The sequence below is a fragment of the Trichoderma ghanense genome, assembly GCF_004382785.1.
Source record: "Trichoderma ghanense strain CCMA-1212 chromosome Unknown scaffold_9, whole genome shotgun sequence".
Taxonomy (NCBI): domain Eukaryota; kingdom Fungi; phylum Ascomycota; class Sordariomycetes; order Hypocreales; family Hypocreaceae; genus Trichoderma; species Trichoderma ghanense.
Window position 1 is genome coordinate 1,322,927 of NW_027395672.1, and position 25,352 is coordinate 1,348,278.

The following is a 25,352-nucleotide window of genomic DNA, read 5'->3' on the forward strand; positions in this document are numbered from 1 at the left end:
GTAGGCAACTGGGACAGTTTCAGGATTCGTGTCAGTATCAGCATATGGAGCTTATATAGGTCGGAGAAAAAGCTATTTTTTGAGAAAATGAATGAACAGCTAAAGGCAAGAGACAAACTGAATTCTCCAATTTTTTTCACACAACATGATTGAATCCATTTTGCGTTACCGACAGTGGCCAGTTGAAGTGAGAAATATCGTCCACGCAAATAAGCCCAAGTTTGAATCATTAACAATGACAATTGTGTATCTCCATAGAAGTATCTACGTACACTCATCAACCTATGATGAGTTCTTGGCGGAGTTGTCGAAGGTGACGAAAGGACTTATAGTGGGAAATGGCCAGGATCGATCGACGAATCTGGGACCCATTCAGAAGGGATGCATTTTGAGCAGTTCAAAACCCTTTTGGCATCGCTTGGAAGTGATAAGCTCAGCGTTGGGGCAGGGAACTTGAAGGATACATTTCCCCAGGACGTCGGCTATTTTATGAATTCTCCCATTGTGGATAGCTAGCTGGGAGAATCTCTGATTGTCCTTGAACGTTTTGGTAAGCGCTGAAACTGTATCATGGTCTTCTGTTCAAAAATAACGAACTGTCCAGGGCCCATTCTTCCAACCCTTATGTGGGATATAGAGGAAGATGTTATGAAGCGTGCCAGTGACTCTACCGATGGCCTAGGAGCTTCGCTTTGGTCCCGTAATGCGGCTCAAGATGGAAAAAATGTCCGTCCAACTGCAGGCTGGAATGGTATGGATCACCATGCATGCAAAGCTGTAAGTCGACGCCGTATTTGGAGGACACAAGCACAGTGGTGTTGGCAGCGACTTCAGGATTCAAGGCCTCAAGGCGTATCGTCTGACCCGATTCATTATACATAACAAGCTCAGGGCATAAGATCACTGTATAGGATTAGAAGATGTAGCTCACCTTCAAGAGTGTCTAAAACCTGCGTTAAAGCTCTCCAATGTCTGTCCCACATGGCCTAAAGAGCACCATGTCGTATTAACGAGTTCGAATCGTCTGGATTCTCTTGTAGATGAACGTCAATCAGGTATCATTCTATGCTATAAAAGAATGTATCAGACAGTCGGAGAATGCCAATCGGTCCAGGGAGAGGGGTAGTTCAAGCGACCATTGCGTATATAGTATGTAGTTCAGCTGCGCTGGAGCCGGACCGGATCGTTAATCAGTGCCGCGCCGAGATAACTTTTGGTGGGTATTCCGGGAGAGCTTTTGTTGCACATCATGTCGGAAACAGAAGCCGGAAGTAGCCGAGGGTTCAGCGACACTCCGCCCTGCAGACGGGAGGTCCTCCAGCAGGCATCAGCTCCAACCTTTTCCCGCGTCGAAGTCGATTACGGCTGCTTTTGTGAGCAACTGCGTGCTTTCCACCGCCTGACTACTTCATCTCTCTCCTGAGGAGATGCTCTGCGAAAGGCTTCTATTCCTTGCCGTAGCCTGATGAGGATCATCTCGGCTTTACAATTGGTGAGATGATGCTTTTGTAGTTCTTTCTCGACCCCTTTAAGTGTGTAACCTGGGAGACCAAAAGCAGCTACAAACTGTCAGCCAAAATCTCTTGTCGCATGTCCACGCTGTCATCAAGGAAGCAGTCACGGCGCATATCATCATCGTCAATAGATCAATACTCACATGCACCCAGGTTGGAGAAGAATCCCTTCGAGCCACGCCAAACGCCCTTTCCGAGGCCTTTCGCACCCTCTTCATGGAAACTCTTATAGGGGAAGATTACCACCCCGGTGAACGCGTCCCAGATGCCCAGCGTAAACTCCTTCCCGGCCGCCACGAGGCCTGTTTCAAAGTCGACTATCTGGTCGCGACGACGAACCTCGACGCCAGCATAGCCGCACGAGGGGTAGTTGTGAAACCCATTGGCGATGTTGTAGAAAAATGCTACAGGGGTTTTCAGGCCGACCTTGGTGAGCTCAACGGCGTACCGGCCCGTGGCACGCGTTAGATAGAACAGGTGGCCGTTTCTACCTCTCTCTCGCGCATGCCAAGCGGCCTTTTGTTTGTCGTATAGGGATGGCTGGCGGATCAGCGTGTCAATGTCGGCGTTGTTCGTCTTGAGCGACTTTCTCGCGACTTTGTGAGCGTACAGCTCCATCTCCCTCGTAGAGAATGTGGTTGGATTGATCCGACGATTAGGTGAAGCCCCATTGCTTCCCACCGAACCATTCGTCATCTTATCTGCGGCCCACGGATCGATCCACGATGGCCTCCTGTCTTCGACTTTTGTATGCTTGACTCGATATCGCAAGGCATGGGTGTAGTCGAAAGTGGCCGTCGCGAGGTCCATCATGGGGCCGGTGAAGGCGGCTGCCAGGCCTACGAGGGGATGTTCAACACCTTCGTCGACGTACCAGTTCTTGCGCCGAATAAGCTCAAGCTCTGGAGGCTGTATGACACCACGATCGACAAGACAGGCGACAGCAAGACCGCTCAACCGAGTTCCCGTTTTCTTATGTCGATGTGTAGCTAGTCGCCCTGGGCAGATCTCGCACTCGAACTGGTCCAATCCGATCTGGTCTTGGAAGCTCTTGGCCGTTGCTTCCGCGCCGTCCTCATCAGCTATATCCTCTGCCATTCTTTTTGCGGCTTGCTGGACGCTTGGCATCAATGCAACAGATATGCTCTCGGCCAGATTCTCAGCTGTTAATGACTTGAACGCAATTGGATCCGGTCCAGCTCCAGAGCGAGCAATCATCTGTCCCCAGAAGGGCTGGTCGCCAAAGAACGGGACAATGACCGTGGGCCGTCCTGCCGCAATGCCGGCGGCGGTTGTTCCAGCGCCGCCGTGATGAACGACTGCCGAGACGTGTTGGAAGAGCCAGTCGTGTGGGCAATTGTCGATCAGGAAGACATCTTCCGTGAGCCTGCATTTGTCCCCAACGCCGCTCCATCCTCTACTGATGATGGCACGAACCCCCGCTATCTTGACAGCTTTGAAGAGGAGTTCCGAGAACGCGTCAGGATCTTCCACGACGATAGACCCAAAGCCGATATAAATTGGCTTCGGCCCCTTTTCGAGGAATGCCATCAAGTCGGGCGGGGGCGTGTAAGACTTCGCAAGCGGCAGAAACGAATATCCAACTACTTCGATATGTTTGCCCCAGTCGGGAGGCTTCGGTATGAGAGATTCAGGCCAGAGATATGTGAAAGGTACGCGCAATCTGGAGAGGAGCTGGAATCCCCACATGACGCTGATGGAATCAAGGCCGAGCTTCTGGCGGCGGAATTTGTTGACCAAGTCTCCAAGACTAGATCGAGAAAACATTAGCAGATGACACGGTATATACGAGCAGTGTGAGACGAACCCCTGCCACATCAACAGCTCCATCATGATAAAGGATAGGTAGTTGGCGGTTTTGGCATCCGCGCCGCTGTAGTTCATTGCAGCCAGTGGGTGCGGAAACGCAGTGGTAGGAGAAAATGGCATAGTGAAGACCATATGCAGCGGGATCCCCAGCTTCTCAGCGCAGTGTATATGAGCAATGGATGGCGGGTTGGCGATGATCGCGTCTGCAAGAAAGAGATCCTCGACATTCTCGACGTCTGTGGCCCTGACCGGATCCCCCATTCCGTTTCCCGCTTCTATGCAGCCTCTCCAAGCACGGTTAATGATCTCCCACATCTCTGCCCTTCTCTTACCGACATCGCCCGCTCTGAGACTTTTTCGGTTGGGAACCAGGCCTGGATTCCTCACCATGTACGACATCAGAGCCTCAGGATCGCCGCCAATGTTGAAGAACTCGACGCCCTGGGACTCGACAAAGTCCTTGAAGGCGGGATGCGTGCAGATGCGCACTCGATGTCCATAGGGCGGCTTGGAGAGCAGTTGGGCTATTGGTATAAACGGCTGAACATCCCCGCGAGAACCGACAATGAGCATGGCGATGTTCAACGGCGGACAGAAACCACCCGTTGACTTTCGTCTACAGATACCAGGAGCAGAACATGGACCTGTCTGCACTCGCTTTGACGTCTCTTCGAGGTTCTTGCACCATGTCGCAAGGCTTCCAGCATCTTCGTGGAAGCACAGCTCGAATCTGCAGTCGTCCGCGACGGTTCCAGATGTCACCTGCTTCTTGAGTCCATCGTCAATAGCGATGTGGCCGGCCGCGTTTGACCGGGTTCGACTGAGGAGCATGTTGGATTTACTTGTACACCAGCCACAGTAAAAAGGTCGTCTGGAGGTGGTGTCAATAAGCAAATCATTGTATGGGAACCTCCAAGGTAAGGTGAAGGGAAAGGGAGGTGTAGATGTTTGTCTAAGCACTTGTTCATAATCAGGAGCTTGTTCTCTCATCCGCCGACAGCTTCCGTGCATGAGAGGTCGTCCATCCGGTAGATCCGCCGCTAGCAACAAGCTTAGGCGCTGCTCTGGATATCTTACATGAAGTTAGCAAGTGTTCGTGACGTGTTTGGCCTATCTCGCATGCGCAGTTGCCACCTCATAAGCCAAAGCTGCCAAACAGGTTCTCGGCTCAGACGCCACACGAGCTGCCCATCGAGCTGAACAGCCCAGTGGCGGATTTTATTCCACATCAGATGGGCGTATAATGGGATTACCGATTTTGATATTCGAACACTTTCGCTACTGCTCGTCAACCTAGATCTCACATTTGGGAAATACATACAGCGCTACCGGCGTCTTCGTGAGCAGACCTGTTGATCAAATGAACACTGTATAGTAGTCAATTCTGGTGCTCCAGAGTGCTTACTCCCGATTGCAAGTAAAATGACCACTCTAGGTCATACCCAAGAGAACGATAAGAGGCTTTACGACAATCTTGCCCCCAAGCCATACTTGATATGTGCCGAGGATGGACGAGTCATGTCATCAATAATGATTGTGAGCGTTGCTGTGATTAACACTTATCCGCCAGGTTCCGTTGCTAAAGCGATTCAGCCAGTCTGAATCATCGAGCCTCTTTGCATCACATGGGTTGACTAAATTGCCAATGCAAGTCCAACGAATGCTGCTGAATGACCCGTATCTTGTCTAAGCCCAGTTTTCCATTTCCTATACCACAACCCCCTCGGCAACCCCCATGTGATTCCATCATTTTATTGTTGCTTCGTAACTCTGCGCCGTTCTCCGTCAATGCTTCACCGCATGACCACTGTATATGACTTTTCGACGCTTACATGCGACCCGGTTCGAGCTTTCGGAACGGCCGGGAAAGCACCACAACAATTTCCTCAACACCTACATCTTCCACTTCTTGACCAGCTTCCCATCCACCCCAATCATGGCCTCCATCCTCACCCACATGACCGCAAACGACGCGGCAAAAAGGAGCACGCTGGTCAGCAAGGACATGCCTTCGTACGACTGCGAAGGGCTCCCTGATGCATGACTCCGGATCAAGACACCGCCAACTGGAGTGCCGACCAGAGAAGCCATGCCCCTCACCATGTACAGAACGCCGTTGACGGAGGCGAAATTCTGAACTCCGAACAGCTCAACCAAGCTTGCAGGGAACAGAGCGACGTAGGCGCTTGCAAAGATGCCGTACAGAACTGTGAATGTGATGAACAGGCCTTGTGAAACAGCGACGTCGCCGGACAAGGTCGAGGGTACCCAGAAGCTGACGGTCGCAATGGCGCTGATGAGAGTCGTCACGACTAAGGCGTTGAGCCGTCCCATGTGGTCGGCAGCGTATCCAATGACTATCTTCCCGATTGCATTGCAGGCGTTGCTCAGGGCAATGAAGTTGGCGCCTGCGGTATCGCTGTATCCCAAGGTCCTGGCGTACGTGGCAAAGAAGAAGAGCGGAAGATAATACACCGCAGATTGGAAGACGGCGCCCAGAGCTTGGGCTGCAAACTTGCGTGTGCGAGCAATTCGCCAGTTGACAATGGGTACCTTCAGAAGGCCGTCGAGGCGACTGGTCCTTGCGCCGTTTTCCATGTCGATTCGAGCCTTTGTCTCGGGTTCCCATTCCATGGCCAAACTAGCTGCGATATTGAGTCCAAAGGCGAGGCCTCCAGCAAGTCGCAGGGCATTCCGGTAACCCATCGAGTCTACGGCTGCCTTGAGTGCAGGTGCCCATACAAGGCCTCCAATGCCTGTGCCCGAGGTGATGATGCCCAGTCCGAGGCCTCGACGGGTGGTGTACCAGGTTGGGGCAATTGTCACGGCCACCATGTAGCTCATAGAGGTTCCCAGTCCGAGAAGGACTCCTTGAGTGACTTCGAAGTGCCACAGAGACTGTCCAAAGCTTGCCAAAATCATCGCCGCGGAGAATATCGTTGAGCCTATGAGCGAGATCGACTTGGGCGAGAAGCGCTTTGCCCAGGCGACGACAAATGGCGCCCCAATGGTCATGAGGGAGATGGACATCGTGCCGATAAGATCGATCAATGCGGGCGACGCTCCGGTGAAGGGAGTATTTGGCTGTTGCGAAAGCGTTTCAAAGACTGCCTGGAAGATGCCAAAGGCAAAGTTGATACCGCAGCAAGTGACGACGATCGTAAACGAGGCAATGGTAATGATGATGGTTTGTCTTATGAAGGAGTTAGGGACAGCTTTTCATAGCAAAGGGAGGGATTGTCGTAACCGATCTGCAGACGACGCTGACTACGGAGCACATGAACTCAAGAAGCATACCGATTCGAAGATTGGGTGTCAGGAGCATGTATAGGCTCGGTTGCGGATTCTTCTTCTGCTCTTGATGGTGCATGCCGCTGGGTCAAAGCGATGTCATCCCGCGAGAATTGGCCTTGAGAGGAGGCTGTTTCCGCCATCGTCTCTGTCGTTGTCGACATGATTTCGAAGTCTGCGATAGATGGGATTGATATCCAAGCTGAGAGTGAGATGGGCGTGTGTGTTTCGAATGAAGACGTAGAATCGGGTCTAGCGAGAGTATTTGTAGGTTTAGCATGAGGGGGAACTGGCAACACCATTTGACTCACAACATGACTCAGAAACCAATTGCCGGTTGGCTCTATGTGGCTTTATGCGATCAACAACGCTTCCATCCCCTATTTCGCAAATCTTTTTGCTTATTTCGAGCTGTTTGTTTCCGCGGAGATGTTACGTTTTGATGCGGCGTCTGAAGTTATATGAAGTATTAACTGTAGCCTTAAATCCGGCTCCGGGGTTTAAATTGCCGCTTGATGACGAGATCGCACGCCCTTTGAAGTACTAGCATCCAGCATAGCGTAATCTGATCTTTCGAGATCCGAGTCCCCCAATTGGGCTCCGTTCGGAGGGCGTCGTACACATTGGCACGTCATATGCTTTCGTAGCTTCTATACACATATGCCACAGCCTAGCTGTCGATGAGAGAGAAGAAGTGGCTGACCCTGTCGGCTCATAGGCCCCAATGTGCCTTAAAACTGAGTCTGATGTTACCTGCGGCTCATTGTTGGGACAGTTTTAAGCTCCTAGGATGCCAAGCGACTGTCTTCACCCTGGCGTCCGCCGTATCCGGTAGTTGATCGACTCCAGATGATTCTGTCCGTTTGAATGGATCATACAACGAGCGCAATGATTTTTGCCAAATAAACTGCCGTCACCTCCCGCGCCGAACAGGACTCCCCGGCCAGGAGCTCCGGTTGCCCCAGGCCTTGCGTCCTCCGAAAGCATGCTGGGACATGTCGAAGGAGTGGTTCTAGTACCATGTGCCATGCAGATGCCTACTGTATTCATGGTCGTGAATATTCCGTATGCCGATGTTGTCTCGGTAGTTATCGGCCGTTTGCATGGTTGACTCACTCAGATCGGAGCTCCGTAACAACCCCACCGTTTGTACATGTGCTCGGCATCCGTTCCGGCCTTCATCACTCTCTGTGGATCATGTCATCGGGATGCCATATGGAGAAGCAGATGGCTCTTACCGCCTTGTTGTGTCGATAATGCGAGAAGTCCACACTGTGGACAGATGGCGGAGCGAGCAGTCTCGTGTGGGCCATAATCGAGTAGGTGTAGATTCATCGCGATCACGGGCTACACGTTCCATAAACATTAATACCAGGTGGCAGAGAAAACCAGGGAGAATTGACCTTCGCCTCTGCTCTAAGCGTATTTCGCGATGACTTCCTCCCTTGAGTTGGGTTGAGGGTTAGATGCTCATCGGAAAGTTCTCTATATTTGGCAAAGGCGGTTACGTTGGAACAAGCTTACTGATGATTCCGGAAGCCCCTTGGCGCTGCACACCGTTTCCCTCTCCAGTAGAGGCGTGATGGACGGGAACTATGGCAGCATGTCCCTCACATCACGATTTTTCGCATTGACGCGGTGGACGCGGAACTCCGCAGGACGGAACCTCGCCGGCACCTTGCTTATTAGGTACGTGCCTGCCAAAAAGGCGTACCTAATCACGAACGACGAGTCGCGTTGGCCATGCTGCGGTAGCGAATTCACGCTGAGAAACAGCAGATCGTCTTGTTGTGTTGCTAGTACATAGTTAAGAGTCGTAGGCCTGCGAGACTTCGTGAAAGCACTACTTCGTTCCGCGTATTCACGTCTGCGGATGAAGCGGGTGCTGAAACTTACATGCAATGGCCAACTTCACATTGACAGGGATATAAGAGATACATAACCAATGCGAACCGTGACAAGTGTCTCTGGAAAAGACTGATCTCAATCATTCAACTAAGCCTCGATTCAAGAACGAACCTTTGTTTTGTAATAAACATGTTGTCTCAAATCTTACGCTTTACTTTGCCGTCTGGAACTACCGTATCGTGAGCATCATTTCTGAAGCTGCGACAAAAGATTGCTGCAGCAGGCGCAACAACACAATGCTATGGCTATACCGCCCCAACCAAAGCAATGAGTCTACCCCGGAAGCGCCACGAGGTATGCTGGGTGCGCCGTTAGTTAGGACTCACGAAATGTTGCAGATATGTGCAGCCATGTAGCTGACGTCTTGGAAAACAAGAGTGGCCTGACGAGCTGATAAATCGAGACATCTTTGGTCTTGGATTTTACTGATGCTCAAGTCAAGCATCTGGTCTCTGCTCTCGAGGCTCCAATCTGCGAGTTTGTATGTGGCAGATACTCATGCTCTTCCAGTTCCCTTTCCCATTATTCTCATACCTACCCGATCCGAGGTTTCACAGGAGGTTACTGGGCATATGCAACCAACACAGATGAGACAGCGGGTTTGCCTTGCAGCGCTCCAACAGAGGAAACGGTACCCAAGTCACAGAGGAGGCTTGCGGTCTATTACCTCGGATGGGATAGCATCGAGGTAAGCTCAGGACAAGATGACGATCACCGTATCCGTGGTACAGATGCTGAGAAACCGATAGCTGCATGAGGATGGAACCCAAACCGAAGCATTTGCGGAAGAAATCAGCAAATTGCAGCCATACTACGGTCCAGGTTCTGGCGCCTGGTACGCCATGCTTCGCCAAAACAAATAAGTCCTCATGCTGTGGTAACGAAAGTGTATGAAGAATTGGTGGTTGTTTATGGGCGTCATTTTTTTTGGATGTAGGGCTGCCTGGACGGGAACCCGCGAGGCTTTCGGGACGGATTTCAGGAAGGCTTTCATGGAGGCTTTTCTTACATCTCATCAAATAGGTAGCCTCCTATATGCGATTAGCCCGTCAATCTAGCTACATGTATCCTCGTGCATTAGAACAGATACGCGCAAAAGTGGTTGCATCTTCTCCTCTCTGATAGGTACGCAAAACAATGCTTAATGGCGAATACTAGCTTTACCATACGTTCATGTGTAGCAGCCTTGAACAAGAACACAGATACGCATACAGCCTTGTTGTGAGCCCAGTTTCTTCACCTCCACAATTTGCCGTCACGTCTTCTCAAACTCAACTCGTCGAACGCGAGCCCATATGTATGTGATGCCGCATTCAGACCCGCCATCTAGCGAGGCGCAGCTCAGGCGTGATGGCTGCGAAGACGCCAGCTAGTCACCGTTGGTGTATTCCAGCTCGTAGATCTACAATAAAAAGCAACTTACGTCTTGTCACTTCCTGTTTTCTCCATGGCAGTCTACGTGTCAATAGACTCCTGAGAATCGATCAAAATGGCTCCGACACTCAAAATCGCGCTGGTTCAGTTCCAAGCCAAGGTTAGCTATTCATCTCGACTCCTTCTCATCATCGCTTCTTGACTGACAACTCAATCCCAATAGCCTCTCTGTGTGCCGGAGAACTTTGACCGAGCGGCTTCAGAGATCCGATCTGCTGCTGCCCAAGGAAGTCATCTCGTTGTGTTACCAGAATACCACCTCACATCCTGGGTTCCAGAGGACCCCACGTTTGCGGAGGCTTGCGCAGCTTCCGCGAAATATCTGCGCCGATATCAGGAATTGGCGAGAGAGCTGAACATTCACATTGTTCCAGGGACGATTGTTGAGCCTGTCACTACCCAACTCTCGGATCCCGCTACTACATCTCTCGCAGAAGAGGACGTCAAGACGGGTGATCAGATCGTCGAGCTGCACAACAAAACCTACTTCATTGCTGCGACTACCGGTGAGATACTAGGAACATACCATAAGAAGAATCTCTGGCACGTCGAGCGCGGTGTCCTCACTGCGGATAAAAAGTCGCCGCACAGGGCCTTTGACGTTCCTCTCCCGGGAAGCAGCCATGTCGTACGAGTTGGCATGCTCATCTGCTGGGATCTTGCTTTTCCCGAGGCGCTACGGCAGTTGGCCACAGACGGTGCAAAGGTTGTCATCATCCCTGCGTACTGGCACATAAAGAAGGTGAATCCGAGACTCTTGGCCCTGAACTCAGACTCGGAGGCGGTTTTCTTGGACAGCGTTACGGTTGCTAGAGCGTACGAGAACACTTGTGCCGTTGCTTTCTGCAATGCCTGGGGCCATAGTCAAACTGCGATGCCAGTGCTTGGATCTCTTGGCAGGCTGGGAGCTGAGGAGGAAGGATGCTTGATCAATGAGATAGATTTGGATGCCCTGGAGGTTGCGGAGAGCCATTACAAGCTACGTGAAGACATACGTAGTCAGGAGTGGCACTATTAGCGTTGGGGTATGGCCTCACGAGTTATCAAGAGTCACCTTTATTAGAATTCGTTCTATCGGCGCTTCATAATATGCATAGAGTCCGAAGCGAGTTCTCCAACTGACTTCCCAGAAGCTCTGCTGCCTCCCCATTCATCAATGCGTGAACGTATGCGTCTCCAAGTAGTTCAAAAACGCCCTCTCTCTCATTTGATAGAGGACAGGCTTCCTTCGTCACCAACGACAAAGCATGACCCTTTCGCCTCAGAATAAATGGAATGCGTGTATCACTCAGAATTCCCACGAAGTCACCTGTCCGAACACTATCATCGCAGATACCTATGTACCCCGAGTCTGTGAGTACGAGGCTGCGCCCGCGCATGGTGATGGTGATCAGCTTAACATACGCTGGCCACTTGTGCAGTATTTCGGGAAGATGATGCCTCGAAGAACGCAGCTGCTCCAAGAACTGATGCGGAAAGCGGGCGTCTTGAGCAAAATAAGAGTCTGGAGGAGTATGCTCCCAGTCGGCCACCAAAGTCACAGCAATGGCGCTGATGATGTGCTGCCCGGTAGGCGTATAGATGTCGGCCGAGTTGGAAGGGAAGAAGCCAGTCTCGTCGAAGCTCGTTGCAATTGAACAAAGAAAGTTATTCAGCGCATATTTAGCCTGGTAAACAGCTCCCAGAAGCGCTTGGACGTCAAGCGGAATGACCGCGGTGATGACATCGTGAATAAGGCCAACGGTGACGAGGGCACGCCTATTGTCTTCGAGCGTCAATATTTCGAAATGATGCTTGGGTATCCCTGACGAAGCGTCCTTATTTATTGGGGAGTGGTGTAGAGGCTTGTTGTGCATTGTACCCGTCCAATCTGGTACCCACGATGGAATACCTTCGCTAACCGCGCCCTTGTGTCGCGCAGGTCGCATAGCTGAAGCAAGTTGCAGTACGTGGGTTGTGGAGTTGTAGCTGGCATCATGGGAAAAGCCATCTTGTATCTCCATCATCAGAATCGCAAAGTCCGTAAAGACATCGCGAAGAGGAAGGGCGTAGTCAATGTTTTCGACGAGAAGTTGCATGCCGGCTGAGTCTGGAAACCAATGCTGCATCACGCCATACAAGGCATATAATCGGTCTCGTGGATTGGATCATTCAAAGCTGTCAAACTCGACAAGAGTATCGAGCGGCACCTGTCGCTTGACTCTTGCCTCCGCGTTCCGAATCCTCGACATTGTCCGCAGAATGGTGCGGTGTTTGTTGCTGAAGCCACCCTTGTCGTTGTCGAATAGCTCAACAAAGGCCAACTCAAAGGCATCCCAGTGTATGCTCATCGTGCCATAATGCACCCATACGTCCTTGGCCAGTACCACTTCTTGAATGATCCATCTTCGCTTGAACCATGACCTCTCAAGCAAAGAAGCAATAGGCCGGGACTGCGAGTTGTCACTTCCTAGAAAAGCAGATGCCGCCTGGTTTATTTTGAACCTCTTCCTCCAAGAACGATAATCATCGCCGCTCTCACTTGCCGGATCATCAAGGATCAGGGCAGCCAGATCGGCGAAGAACTTGAGGCACAGCCTTCCATGGCTCGAGACGTCGTCAGGCCCCAGCCAGACAAGGACGCTTTCGGCTCCGGCGTAGGTCTTTGGGAAATGAGCGACCTGGCTGTTACGTTCTGTGATGTTCTGCTGATCGATGCAAACAGCGTCAACCCATAAGACAAGCGTCTGGTCTGGCTTTCTCAGGCTGCGTAGAGCAGCATATAGGTTTTCAGTGATGCGAATAACGCTAATAAAGGGCTCCGAAACTAGTTTCTCAGGGCTGGCGTCCATGTTACCATCGCCTACAACGTGTAATGCGTGTGAGAACACCGGCAATCCCCACGTATATGAGAGAGCCTGGTACTTGACGCTTCTGGGATTCGGCTGCGGAGGCCCGCCTTCTTCGAAATTGGCATCAGGAATGTCCGTTTCCACCAGACGACAGATCAAGAGATCGGTGTCTTGCAGATCACGCGTAGGTATGAGATACAGCAGCCGGATGGAGAAACTACCGCGAGAAGTGGTAGATAGTGGCCTATACTTGTAATACATCTTGCTTGCAATGAGAACATCTGTATCCAGACTTCAAGGGCCACTGACTTCGCAACGAAAAGAAAAGGACATGACATAGCGCACTCATCACTCAGTTCGAGCTCTTCTCTTGAGCATGGTTGCCTAGAAGCTGGTCGGGGAATGCGGAGTAGCATTGCTTGTAGTTGAGCTGCTCAGCCTCATCCACAGATGAGGTCGTGGTACGAAGACTGCATCTTTCTATGGAATGATGTCTTCAATCGAATGGAACTTTTGCATGCGTACTTAGGTACGTCGTAGATGGATTGACTTTTACTGAACTTCTTACTATGGACAATGTTCTCGACTCGCTATAAGAGCTGTCGACTCCGTGACCCGGAGTGAGATGGCTACCCTAAAGCTACAGTGAGAAACTCCGCCTAGTTCTCCCTTTCCGCTTGCTGATCACGGAATCTGCAGCCGAGCCTTGAGCTGAAAAGCCGCACGTGTTTTGTAGGATGTTGCCACATGCAAGCCAATATTTCACCTGCAGGTGGTGTGACAGCGATTTCTACAACTATTAGATTTGCATCCGCAAGAAGAATATGTGACCGGGACAGGACCTAAAAAGCACACATCTGCTGAATCTTTTTCATAGCAGAAACTTCGTCTCTTCATCTGATTATCCTTGATCGCTATGCGTACATAACTTCACTTGGCCTATCCATCTCCTCTAATCCGGAAGCGACAAAGCTCAACGGGAACCCGCCAGATGGATGCATGTCACCATCAAATGACAAACACAAACCGAAGGATGCAACAACCAAGAAACGCTAAATCCCGTATAGCGTTGGTTGCTAATAGGGCACGAGGCCACGTTGACATGTTCCAGAGTGAATTGCATTCGCGAGCTGAAGGCGACAGGAACTGGCTGGGCCTCACTGCATCTTCAGCTCCTTTCGCCTCTGGTCCAGTCCTTTCACAAGAGGCAAAACTGCCTATGTTAGTGTACTGGGCGACATGCCACGCGACTACAGGGCAAGCTCAGCCCTTTTGCCTGATTCCCATCACTATTCTTGTAAAGGCAGTGCTGACTTTCCTGCGACATGACGGCTTTTGTATGCTCGAGACTCGGTCGAGGCGCAGTATTGCCTACAGTAGCCGCCGCTAGTATGTATTGTGTGTGTGTAGGTATCTGTGTGTGTCTGGGGGTGAGGCTGAGCCGCGTGAAACTAGCAAAAAAACTACAAGTGACAAAAAGCAATCGCTTCGTGCTCAGCATTGCCTCTACGTACAGTACAGTAACGTGTCGCTGGTATTTTCCAGGATCTTCCAGCACTGTGCATACAAAGTGCAAATTAATTCCCGCACCTTTTACGTGACCGTTGGAGTCGAGGTTTGGTGCTGCTCGAACTCGGCGCGCTGAGACGCTGGGATCGCTGGGGGATCATCGCCTCGAGCAGGATGCGAACCATTGCAATGACGGAATACGTGGGGACAGGCCGACGGGAAAACGCCTGAAAAGATGGGACCGGCGTCTGGTTCGTAGGAGAACTTGGAGAAGCAATTTGATGGGCCGGAAATTGAACTTGAGTCAGCACAGGATGGATTTAGCAAAGGGACGGGCGTGACGATCGAAGAGGAGGGAGCAGTACAGTAGGAGCATTCACAGGGACTGTGACTGTGACTGCTGCGTCCACACGCAAGGCGTTCTTTTGAAGCCACCAGACCAAAATCCTGGGATAAGAAGAGACGGGATACAACGGCGAGGCACATCGTTCCGAAAATATCGGGCTTGGCAACCAACTCAATCTGAATCTTAATGGGAGTCTCAACTCAGCTCTGGCCAAGGGATTCGGAGCCAAGACGGGCGCTAAAATGATGCCTGGTCAGTGGTCTCGAAAGGCGGGAGGCAAAAAAGCACGGGGACGCTGAGGTATGGTACAGTATGTACTGAGAACATGAAGGTTGGACCACTTAGTCGACTATCTTTCCGTTGGCGAAGCGGCTTTTCGAGACCCCTATTTCTGACGTTACACGAGCGGCGATTCATATAAATCCAATGCAAAGCTCGAAGTACAGTACATATGCTGTTTGAGACTGAGTCGCAAGTGTTGGATGGAGCGCATCTGTACGAGTAATCAGAGCCCGCCCAAAGAAAAAGTACCATTCTGTCCAGTCAGCCCCTTTTATCTGTTTCTCCGGTTCGATGGCCCGACACCGCCATTGTTCTGGCGGGATACGAGCTACAGAGTCGGGTCGGATCCATGTCATCGAACGGCGGCACTTGTATGGAGTACCCGTGGACGCTGTTAAGAGCCGGGGTAGAGGGACCGGATGGAGACGGCTTCACATATTACGGAGTAGTCTAATATTTGGTTTGTTGCGTGACTGGTAATGGGATGAGCATGCTCAAGTGAAGATGGTGTTAAGAGAATTTCAAGTACTATAGACGACAAATGGGGTTGTTCTCTTGCTTAGCCTGTAAGCAACTAAGGACAATATCTTGTGTGCTGCGGTATCGCCGCGCTGTGAATTCGAAATTCTTACTCAGAGAGGCATATGCCTAAGACGATATAGAATCCTCTTCGCGATGGAATAGTTGCCTCTACGGGCTGACAAGAGGTGATTCGACCATGAAGAAGGACGATGAGGATGCAAGCATGTGTCTATATGCTGGGCGTCAGATCAAGTCTAAAATATACCTAATAGGTAATCGGTGGTCATCACACCCATCGGCTCCGTGCGAAGGGACGGAGGCTACGAAGGACTGGACCTTTTGCCATTGATGTCTACGATGGATGGATAATCCGCACTGTACATTCAGTGCTGATTCCAGTAAGAAAGCCCAGTGTATACAATGTACCATTTCGAACGAATCAAGGCCTTATTACCTAGGACTGCCGGTCTGTAATAAAGCATAGACAATACTCTGGCCACAGGGCAAAGCACGCGACCTGCCGTCCTGCCTGGCCCAATCAGAGCTGCGCCAATCCGCCGTTGCGCCGCCTCCTGATGCCCTGGGCCTGGCAGGCCTCGGCCCCCATCGACTCAATTCAACTTCTCGAAGCTAGCGGAGCATGCAAGTGGAGGGCCTTGAGTCTCGTCCAGCGCTGGGCTGTGGGCGGTGGGGGACCTTTGGAACTTTGACGCCAAATGTCGCAGTGCAAGTTACAGCGCCCACAGCCCAGCTGCAGCGCCCACGCCGGGTACCTGTACTTGCAGAAAACAGCAGGCGCAGGGCCTGGATGGCCTTGGGGTGCCTTGGAGTGCCCTTTTATAGCGCACGGATCACCCCTAGCGGCCAGCCTCCCCACATTATCAGCGCCACGCGGGGCTCTGATTCGCCCCCAATCGTGCGACAGAGGCGGCAGCCGGCCCCCCTCGTGCCTGGACCCAGGTACAGGTACCTCCGTTGATCTCCTGGGGCTGGCTGCTCAACTCTGGAGCACGACCAGTTCAACCAACCGACTCTGGCGACGATCCAACCAACCGTGTTCCTCCATCGTTCTCGACTCTCCTTTTCCCTTTTGCCTACCCGTCTGTACTTTTCAACTCTCCTTCGCCCGCATTAGCAGCCCTGCACTCCTTTGGGCTGAGGCTTCCTCTGCGAATCTCGACCTTGCTCGACCTCGTTCCTTCGCCGACTAGCCGCTTCCCAATCTCGCCTATCGACCAGGACCGGAGCATCGTCACAATCCTTCCCTCCGGCGTGTCCCCCTTTCAACCGTCTCTCTCTCTGGTCCTCAACCCGTCCTCTCGTCTCGTCTGCAGTTTGCTCGCCGACTCTTCATTTTGCCTTCTCCCCCTCCTACCCCTCCACGGCATCCTGCCCTAATCCTAATGAGAGCTTGCGAACAGCCTCGTCTGCGTCGCTTCTTCAAACGCCAGCAACTGTCCGCCAAGGCCAGCTGCGGTGCGACCTACTGCACCTAACCAACAATTGTGCTCGACCGGTTCGGTTCTTTTTCTCGGTATTACCATTCTAATCACCACTCGAATCACCACTCGAATCGCGTCGCAGTCGCCTTTCTGAACCATCTCGTCTTTTCCCCTTCGCCATCTGCGGCCAACGGCGACGACTTCAACTTCGAATATCCGTTCTCGAAACAGCCATGGAGCCGCCCGCTGGCAGTCGGCTCGATGCTTCACCCTCTCCCTCACACCACCTCGGCGTGATGCGCAGCTTCGCACACGCCGTTGCCTCTCGCCTGACCCGCCGACGATATGTCGCCAATCTCGTCTCCCGCTTCGCCAACCGCCGCTTCGCCTTTGCCGTTGCGACTGTCTCCATATTCAGCGCCAAGGGCGTCCACATCTATACACATCTGTCTTCATTACCCCTCGTCCACCTGGTGCGATGGGGGTATTCCTTCTTTGCGCAGGACGTCACGCTGCTGGTCCTCGTCCGGCTCCTGCTTGACCCCTGGCTGACGGAGGGCTCTGGCTGGCTGCGCACTGCGACAATGAGTCTAGCGTCGATCATTATCACATATCTCATCACCGTCGGGGTTGTGACGGTGACCTTCTTCGCCGTGTGCGGCTCAGAGATTCATTGGCGCAATATTGGCCTGGCGGGCGATGCCTCTTCCTTCGCCATGTTTCTCTCCGGTCTTGCGTCGCTGGTCCTGGTGCTCTTCACCGTGCTGTTTGTCGCCTGCATCATGCAGGACATCTGCTACGTAGCGGCGGGCATAGCCACCGATATTCTCAAGTGGCCCATTTCGTTTGCTCTGCGTCGCTCTGCGTCTTCGCCAGCCACTTACTCTCAGGTCCCCCAGCTGGATGTTGAACTTGCCAACTCACTGGATGACCTGGAGGACGAGGAGGAATTCTGCAACCTGAAAAGCAAGACGTCCGTCACCATTCTGAGGCGGCTGCTCTATGTCTTCATTGGCTGCGCACTTCTTACGCATGTTGTTCTGATCCTCATTCGGCCAAATGAGAGTGCTTTGAACTTCTTATCCTGGACTCCAGCGCTTCTTCCCTTTGTCGACTTCACCTTTTCTTCTCCCAGTCTCGACCATCTCGAGCCTGTCTACAATACCGGCATCGGGCGCTCCTGGGACAACCGCACGGCTTTGACCGATCCCGTTTCTTTCCCCTGGCTTCCTCGAAGGCACGTTCCTGGATTTGGCGACTGGTACAAGAACCACAAGCACTATAACGCTGCTGCGGATCCTCTCAAGATCTCCAACCTGCAGGACTCGCTTCTTCCAGCGCTGGAGGATAAGCTCGCAGACGTACCGATCCGCCATGTCATGCTCATTCTCCTCGAAAGCACGCGAAAGGATGTTTTTCCGTTGAAGAAGGACGGCCTCATCTGGAATCGCCTGTCCAATTCGTACAGCAACGGAACCTTACCCGAGGAAGCTCAAGCCATGCTTGCAAGCCTCACGTCCAACGCCAATTACATCACGGGCGATTACGACGACGGATTCGAACACGAAAGCAAGAAGAAGCGTGGCGGCATCAGCTTCAGCAATGCTCTCACCACTGCTACCTATACCATCAAGAGCATCGTCGGCACAATGTGCGGCCTTACGCCGCTCATGGCAGATTTCAACCTGGAGTACCTCCATCACTTTTATCAGCCATGCTTACCCCAGGTTTTTGACGCCCTCAACAAGCTGGACGATGACGATGCCGATGCCGACAAAGTGAGCGCCAAGGATTTTACGTCGTTCAAATGGCACTCTAGCTTTCTGCAATCCGTCACCAAGAACTACGACAGATATGTGCCTCTTATGTCTTCCATGGGCATCTCCCCCGACAACCTCGTCTCCAAAGAGTACCTCAGGAGCCGTTTTGCAAAGTTTGGTCCAGTCGACCTGCCAGACATTAACTACTTTGGCATGGCCGATGTCGCCGTCGAGGACTACATTCGAGACGCCTTCGTTCAGGCCAAGAAGAAGAACGAACGCGCATTTGTCACGCATCTAACGAGCACCAGCCATCATCCGTTTGCGATTCCAGCCGAGGAGCCGTACACACCGCTAGGTAGTGGCTTGGACGACATCTCCCACTATGTCAATGCCATTGGCTACGATGACCGATGGCTGGGTAAGATAATGAAGATCCTGGACGAGGAGGGCGTTGCCGACGAAACTCTTGTTGTGTTTGTCGGCGATCATGGAGTGTCCATGCCTGAGAATAACATCCTGGCGCCTTATTACAACCCCAACATTGGCACTCTTCGCGTACCCTTGGTCTTTTCGCACCCAAAGCTGCCGGCCATCCAAGTCGACGACGCAATCATCTCGTCGCAGATTCTCCCCACCATCCTCGATCTTCTTCGCGAAACCGGTTCGCTCTCCAAGTCGCAGACGCGCGCCGCCTCGGACATGGTTCAAAACTACGAAGGTCAATCACTCATTCGGCCAGTCCATACAACCAACAATGAAACCGGCCAGGCCAACTGGCAATTTACCGTTGTCAACCCCGGTCGCGCCATGCTGAGCATCCGCGACGCTCGTCAGCCCGACTGGCACCTCGTCGTGCCCATTATCGACAACGTCGAGTGGCAGTTTACGAATCTAATGAAAGATCCCACAGGGGCACACACCCTGCTCGGGTTCGACTTTGTGAATTTCATGTACAGCGTTGAGAACACACACGGCGTCGACGCCGCGAAATGGGTCGAAGAAGCTGCATTTATGGCCCGCTGGTGGGTCGAAGAGAATGGAAAGCGATGGCGTTATGGTCCCTATGCCAATTAAAGAGGCATCTGGCTTTACTTTTTTTTTTCTTCTTCGTTTTGTCATCTGCGACCTTCATCTCTTTTTTCTCATATCATACTTGATTTATCCCCCAGACTCTTTCGATGTACTGATATATATATATACGGGGATGGCATTGAATTCGGCGTTAGATAATAAACCATGGGGCTGCGGAGGTCTTTGTGAACTTCTGACATGATTGGATGCTCCTCTCTTTATTATTGATGATGGGGATATCGTTATTTGTGTTCTCGCTATCCTTTGTTCATGATAAGCATCAGTACACGTTGTCAATGGTGCGATTGAAGCTGCACGCCGTTGAAGAAGTGACCCGTGCTTGCATGCTGCGTTGAGTGACTCCTGTGCCAGTCGCCACAGACGAAAGGAATCCAGCTCAGCGTGTAGGCATGAAGGCCTTTCAAGTAGGAGAATATGCTACCAAAGCAACTCCTCTAGACTGCCTATTACCTTTCGAACATGATAAGTCCTGTCACATCTCTGTGTTTCTCGGGCCATGGCCTGGACAGTAATGTGTACAGTGCGAAACTGGGGAGCGACCTGTGACGAACAAGCTGGTTTGTACACAAGTGTGATGGGACGTTCCGCGAACTGTGTACGGAGTGGGTACCCAGGTTGGCGGGGTTTGCTGAGCTGGAGCTTCCTGACGCCTACTACCCACTTCACCTTCGAATTCGATGCCTTCCGGAGATATATCTCGTCTACCCGCTGCCGATTCTGCTTCATTCGGTCCTCACGCCAAATTCAGCTGAAGCGGCCTCGTCTTGTTGTTCTTTAGAGTCTTCAGACGCAGACGCCAGTCTCCCTCTCAACAGTGACATCATGACAACGATATTCAAGCTCATATTCTACGTCCCACAGAGCCACATCGAAGTCTGCAAGGCTGCCGTCTTTGCAGCCGGAGCTGGTCGCTACCCCAATAGCTCCTATAGAGAATGCTGCTGGACGGCGTTGGGCACCGGCCAGTTTCGCCCGGTGAGCGGCGCAAACCCGCATATTGGAGAAGTCGACAAGCTGGAGACTGTGCCGGAAGTGCGCGTTGAGGCGCCGTGTGTGGGACAGGAAGTGGCGAAGAGGGCTGTTGAGGCGCTGAAGAAGTATGTTTTGAATCCTGTCGTATAGCTTTGGGCCAAAGGACTCTAACATGGTTTTCACGCAGGGCTCATCCCTATGAAGAGCCGGCATACGAGGTGTATAGGCTGGAAGATTTTTAGACTGCGGGATGTCTAAACGGTTTCCGTGTTCAGCCTCCGACGATTGAGTATTCAATGACGGAAAGCGGATCAGGTTCTCATACAAACGCAATAGCCAGCACTGCGCAATTCATATTGTCTTTCTTTGTCCAGACAAGGTTTTCACTGTGGGTTCTCGTAAACTGTACTAGCTCCCACGCATGAGGCTCTGGTTCCAAGCTCGGGAAAGAACCCATATTGCCCGCGCTCCAAAACGACTCGGACGTCCCTTCGTTCTGTACCTATTTGTCCCTCGCTCAAGTTGAACAGTCATTCTGTGAATTTCCATCGGTTCCGGACGCGAGGTACTTTTCTTTTTCCGCACGTCAGCACATAATGCCGCCAGTCAATATCCGCTTGCTGTGACGACGAAATATTAGCATTAGTCTTCGAGGCCCAGCTGTTGTCGCTCCAGTCGGCGGGCGTGAATGGTAGCATCCAGCCAAAGTCTTGCAAAGGGCGTAAGGAGAAATCCTGTAGTTAATGTATGAATTCGTTCTAGAACCCGCGTTCCACTTGGGCCAGGAAAAGAAGAGTCTTTGGGGCGAGGACGGTAGAGGGAGATTCGAACTCCCCGGACATTAACAACGCCCATCGCACCCTTGCAACCCGTTACTTCTCTGTAGCTCATAATTTAGAACTTCTTGAGGTACGTTGGACGATATGGTTAAGAATAATGTCAAACAGCTCCGGGGTGTCAGACTTTCTGCAACTTCTTGGCTGAGGCGGTGATTGTCCTTCGCTGTATGTCAGACGCGTAGGCCTGGCCAGAAACGACTTTGCATCTTTCCTTATGTCCGGACCTGACCATTTCATGTGTTCAAGATTAGGACGCTCCGAGAGAGGCCGTCGAGTCTCACAGCGTAATCAAACGACTGCCCGTTGCTCTATTGCATGTGATAGTAGTCGACGTAATACAACAATCCATTCGTTTTGCCGCCGAACATCTCATAGCACGACTTTTCGCACTGAAATAACTTCCACAACTCATGAGGACTTATGATGGCATGGCGACAGAGGGAAGAGAGACATTTGCCATCAGGGACAGGGACATCATCAGTTAGAAAGTCGAGCCAATCTTCCTTTGAATTAGTGAATGGACCAGAGCTGATCGGTCAGTGAGTGTGCCTCGGTTGAGTCCGAGATGCGGTGTATTGATTGGTACCAAAAGCGACAATAGGAGTCCCAACAATCCATGTTGAAGGGCTGAATTGGCTGACATGATTGAGAATCGACGGAGCCTTTGGGGGTTGGTGAAGAGAAGCAGTTGGACTCCGTCCATTTCAGGCAGTGAAAGGCTTGGATCAAAGATAGTCAGCTTACTTCACCTAAGCAGTTGAGATTGTCGCAGTCTCGGAGGTAAATTGCAGGGGTCCTTTATGTATTGCTGTAAAGCGCCAACTCGCTCTCCTATAGATCACCGAAGATGTAGAAGCCGTCAACCACTTATTTGGGACCAACTTGTCTGCTGCGGGGCAGACCTCATGCTTTATCAGAATCACGCTTCAAAGCATTGGATGGTATATTTCTGGCGATCTCTACTGCTGGGCAGAAGAGAAGTCCAGTTGCGAGACAGAGACAATGATATACCTACAACTATGTATGAAGGAATAGGCTGGCCAACTGTTGCGGCTTCTCTCTGGAACTTCTTGGCATCTTGACACTCGTGTTGGGAATGCTCAATTATCTCGTTTGAATGACCGAAAGAAAGCGCTTCTCATAATTCTCCTCTATGAACCCCGGCCCCCTCAATCCTGAGTGGGTACGCGGTGATACACAATCACGTTTGTCCCATCTGTAAGAGGCTCGTTTCGCGATTCCAACGTATATCCTCCCAACTTTGGCGCTGCTACCCACCAGACCGCCCAGTAAACAACAGACGCCGCCAAGATGGAAATTCCCACAACGGCATAGAGCCAGTATGGCAGACTGGTATCGCCTTTTCCTCCCGGGGGCTTCAAGAATGGAGCCACCAGCTGGAATGCCTGCCCAAGCATGAAGAACGCTGCGACCGGCAGCCATACCTTGAATGGTCGCGGTGCCTTTGGCTCTGTCCAACGGAGGTAGAATAAACCTGCTACCACCAGAAAGTTCATGACAGCCCCGGGATATCCCTCGACGTCGAGAATGAAGTTGTAGGCGTCTCCGAAGGGTATGGCGACGATGACGATGAAGGAGGGGATGAAATGCAGTATCAAGCCGGCAGATGGCGAACCGAAGGGCCATGATGAAGCCCAGAATCGCGGAAAGGGGATGACGCCTTCCTTGGCAAGCTCCTGGTTAACTCGCGACTGGGCAAAGGTTACTGTCAAGACATTGCCGTATGCTGAAAGGGCAACGAGGACACTGGAAAACAGTCAGCAAAAGCTGGTGTGTGGCAGCCGGGAAAGTCTCGAGTAACTCAAAACCTACCTAAGGGCCCTCTGGGCGGCTGAACCAAACACCTTCTTCATAAAGAATGAGGCTACAGTCGTCCCGCTTGCTGCGATTTCTGCAGGTGTTGCCGCAGAGAAATAAGCGACGTTGGCGAGGATATACAGGACTCCGCACGTCGAAAGGCCCAGGGGACCAGCAATCTTGATGGTGCGAACGGGGTTTTTCACCTCGTTGAGCACATACATTGCATTAGACCAACTGCAGCATCAAGTCAGCCTTGAATCTTCTTATCGGAGCAGTAGATTTTACCCTGCGTATGAGTTCAGGACTTTGAACAATGCAGTTGCATAGGGGTTGCCGGACTTTGCGGACCCTTCAAACGCATTGTGAAAGCTTGCGTGAGGATCCGGTACTTTGGAAACGCCACCTCCCAGTACCACCCACCCGGTGACAACGATGAAGATGAGCAGAATAAGCTTCAGGATCGTGAAGAAGTTCATTCCGTGAACGCCGAGCTTCGGGACAAACGTGTGGATGACAGTGACGGAGACGATAACCCCAATCGCAATGCCTCGCTCCGCCCACTCCGTGACCGTTCTGTTTGCTGCTACCAGAATATTTGATGCAAAAACAATGCAGCCAGAAGCTGCAGTTCTGATTAGGCTCTTGTTCTTTCCTCGGCTGCGCGGGCTCGGAAGCTGGACGTACCGGTGAAGCCAAGGGCAATTGCTTGGACCGCAAAGATTGTCGTTATCAACATTTTCGGCCGTCGATATGCTGCTTCGAGATATACTTTCTCGCCACCGCTTCGAGGAATCATGCAGGCAAACTCAAGCCAGACGCAGAGCCCCGAAACAGACAGCAGAAGCCCCAGCACCCACAGGAGCATCGAGGAGCCCAAAGACCCGACACCATTGACGATCGATGAAGGGGTGGAAAAGATTCCCGTGCCGATGATTCGCCCGATTCTGGACCAACATTGTCAGTAACTCTGCGCTTCGGTTAGGAAAGGGGGTGGAGGGTCAAGTCGCACATCAGAGACGTTGTGCTGAAGATGCCCAGATGGCGACCCATGCCTCCGGCAAGATATTGGTCGAAATGCAAGCCTCCCACTTCCTCCCTGAACTCCGTCTCAGACACCTGGACTCCATTGTCGCTAGAGGCAATTATGGTCTCGTTCTTCGACTGGGCTGGTGATTCGCTGGCCGCCATGTTTGCCGTTCTCGTTGTCGATGCGTCCGAGCCGAGAGAAGGCGATGACGATGGCGGCCTTGAGCCAGGGACGCGGGCCTTTATGATAAACAAAAAAAAACATTGATCAAATCCGCCATGCGTGAGAGTACATGGCGTCTCACGGGCCTGCCGAGTTGGTGTGGTTGCACACCAACAGCGGTAGAATTGCGTGATCGCCGTCAAGAGCTGCCTGGGGATCAGAGTTGCCTTTTCGGCACGTCGTCCCACTGCTACTACAGAAGATCATCTTGAGAAAAACTCCGTGTCCCTACGGAATTATGGGGCCGTTTGGTGATATAAGATCGGTTTCTCTGCAGGTTCTTGTGTCCTGTGAAGGTCTCACAATAGGGCTGTTGGTCGTTCGGGTGATGGCGCCATTTGCCAATGCCAAGATGGACATTCACTATGGTACTCGTACTGTAGCATCTGTTTCTAGGCCTTTCCCTTCGTTGGCTCTAGAGCTTCACTACAGAATAAGGCTAGAAAGATTGTCCGCTGGGAACAGGGGTTCGGACGGTTGACCGGCTCGATGGTGGGCGACTGAGCTTGTTCCAACTTATCGAAATAATACCACCAGCCTGCCCAATTGGCTCTGGTGTCTGTCTCACTGTCCCCGATTGGTGATGGCTTATCTGGCTACATCCGGTGTGTGAAGGATTCGAGGCTGATTGACATAGATAGCCGTGCAGCCGTGGTAGGTATATGGAGTCTCAGCCGTTGTTCTTCGCTTCCTCGACGGGACCATGT

General features: G+C 51.9%; 9 protein-coding genes across 9 annotated transcripts; 4 read left to right on the plus strand and 5 right to left on the minus strand.

Annotated features, from left to right (window-relative positions):
• Nucleotides 1-1,359: 1,359 nt before the first annotated feature.
• Nucleotides 1,360-4,312, minus strand: CCMA1212_007540 (Sterol 3-beta-glucosyltransferase; the record flags this gene model as incomplete). Its single annotated transcript, XM_073704707.1, has 4 exons — nt 1,360-1,541; nt 1,658-3,285; nt 3,343-4,164; nt 4,305-4,312. The coding sequence occupies 4 exons, from the start codon at nt 4,310-4,312 to the stop codon at nt 1,360-1,362; spliced, it is 2,640 nt and encodes an 879-aa protein (XP_073557009.1).
• A 925-nt stretch (nt 4,313-5,237) lies between these two features.
• On the minus strand, nt 5,238-6,799 carry CCMA1212_007541 (Monocarboxylate transporter 12; the record flags this gene model as incomplete). The annotated part of the gene is made up of 2 exons (XM_073704708.1): nt 5,238-6,537; nt 6,642-6,799. 2 exons carry the CDS (start codon nt 6,797-6,799, stop codon nt 5,238-5,240), a joined length of 1,458 nt encoding a protein of 485 aa, XP_073557010.1.
• A 1,836-nt stretch (nt 6,800-8,635) lies between these two features.
• CCMA1212_007542 (uncharacterized protein) lies at nt 8,636-9,406 on the plus strand (the record flags this gene model as incomplete). The annotated part of the gene is made up of 3 exons (XM_073704709.1): nt 8,636-8,857; nt 8,947-9,231; nt 9,293-9,406. Coding segments are annotated over 3 exons (621 nt in total), but the record flags the coding sequence as incomplete, so codon positions are not given.
• A 626-nt stretch (nt 9,407-10,032) lies between these two features.
• CCMA1212_007543 (Omega-amidase NIT2) lies at nt 10,033-10,995 on the plus strand (the record flags this gene model as incomplete). Its single annotated transcript, XM_073704710.1, has 2 exons — nt 10,033-10,077; nt 10,141-10,995. The coding sequence occupies 2 exons, from the start codon at nt 10,033-10,035 to the stop codon at nt 10,993-10,995; spliced, it is 900 nt and encodes a 299-aa protein (XP_073557012.1).
• A 64-nt stretch (nt 10,996-11,059) lies between these two features.
• CCMA1212_007544 (uncharacterized protein) lies at nt 11,060-12,055 on the minus strand (the record flags this gene model as incomplete). Its single annotated transcript, XM_073704711.1, has 1 exon — nt 11,060-12,055. The coding sequence occupies one exon, from the start codon at nt 12,053-12,055 to the stop codon at nt 11,060-11,062; it is 996 nt and encodes a 331-aa protein (XP_073557053.1).
• A 69-nt stretch (nt 12,056-12,124) lies between these two features.
• Nucleotides 12,125-13,069, minus strand: CCMA1212_007545 (uncharacterized protein; the record flags this gene model as incomplete). The annotated part of the gene is made up of 1 exon (XM_073704712.1): nt 12,125-13,069. The coding sequence occupies one exon, from the start codon at nt 13,067-13,069 to the stop codon at nt 12,125-12,127; it is 945 nt and encodes a 314-aa protein (XP_073557054.1).
• Nucleotides 13,070-17,142: 4,073 nt separating this feature from the next.
• Nucleotides 17,143-19,746, plus strand: CCMA1212_007546 (uncharacterized protein; the record flags this gene model as incomplete). Its single annotated transcript, XM_073704713.1, has 1 exon — nt 17,143-19,746. The coding sequence occupies one exon, from the start codon at nt 17,143-17,145 to the stop codon at nt 19,744-19,746; it is 2,604 nt and encodes an 867-aa protein (XP_073557008.1).
• Nucleotides 19,747-20,379: 633 nt separating this feature from the next.
• Nucleotides 20,380-20,978, plus strand: CCMA1212_007547 (GTP cyclohydrolase 1 type 2-like protein; the record flags this gene model as incomplete). The annotated part of the gene is made up of 2 exons (XM_073704714.1): nt 20,380-20,861; nt 20,924-20,978. Coding segments are annotated over 2 exons (537 nt in total), but the record flags the coding sequence as incomplete, so codon positions are not given.
• Nucleotides 20,979-22,744: 1,766 nt separating this feature from the next.
• CCMA1212_007548 (High-affinity methionine permease) lies at nt 22,745-24,784 on the minus strand (the record flags this gene model as incomplete). Its single annotated transcript, XM_073704715.1, has 5 exons — nt 22,745-23,342; nt 23,409-23,630; nt 23,682-24,018; nt 24,081-24,340; nt 24,406-24,784. Coding segments are annotated over 5 exons (1,794 nt in total), but the record flags the coding sequence as incomplete, so codon positions are not given.
• Nucleotides 24,785-25,352: the final 568 nt, after the last annotated feature.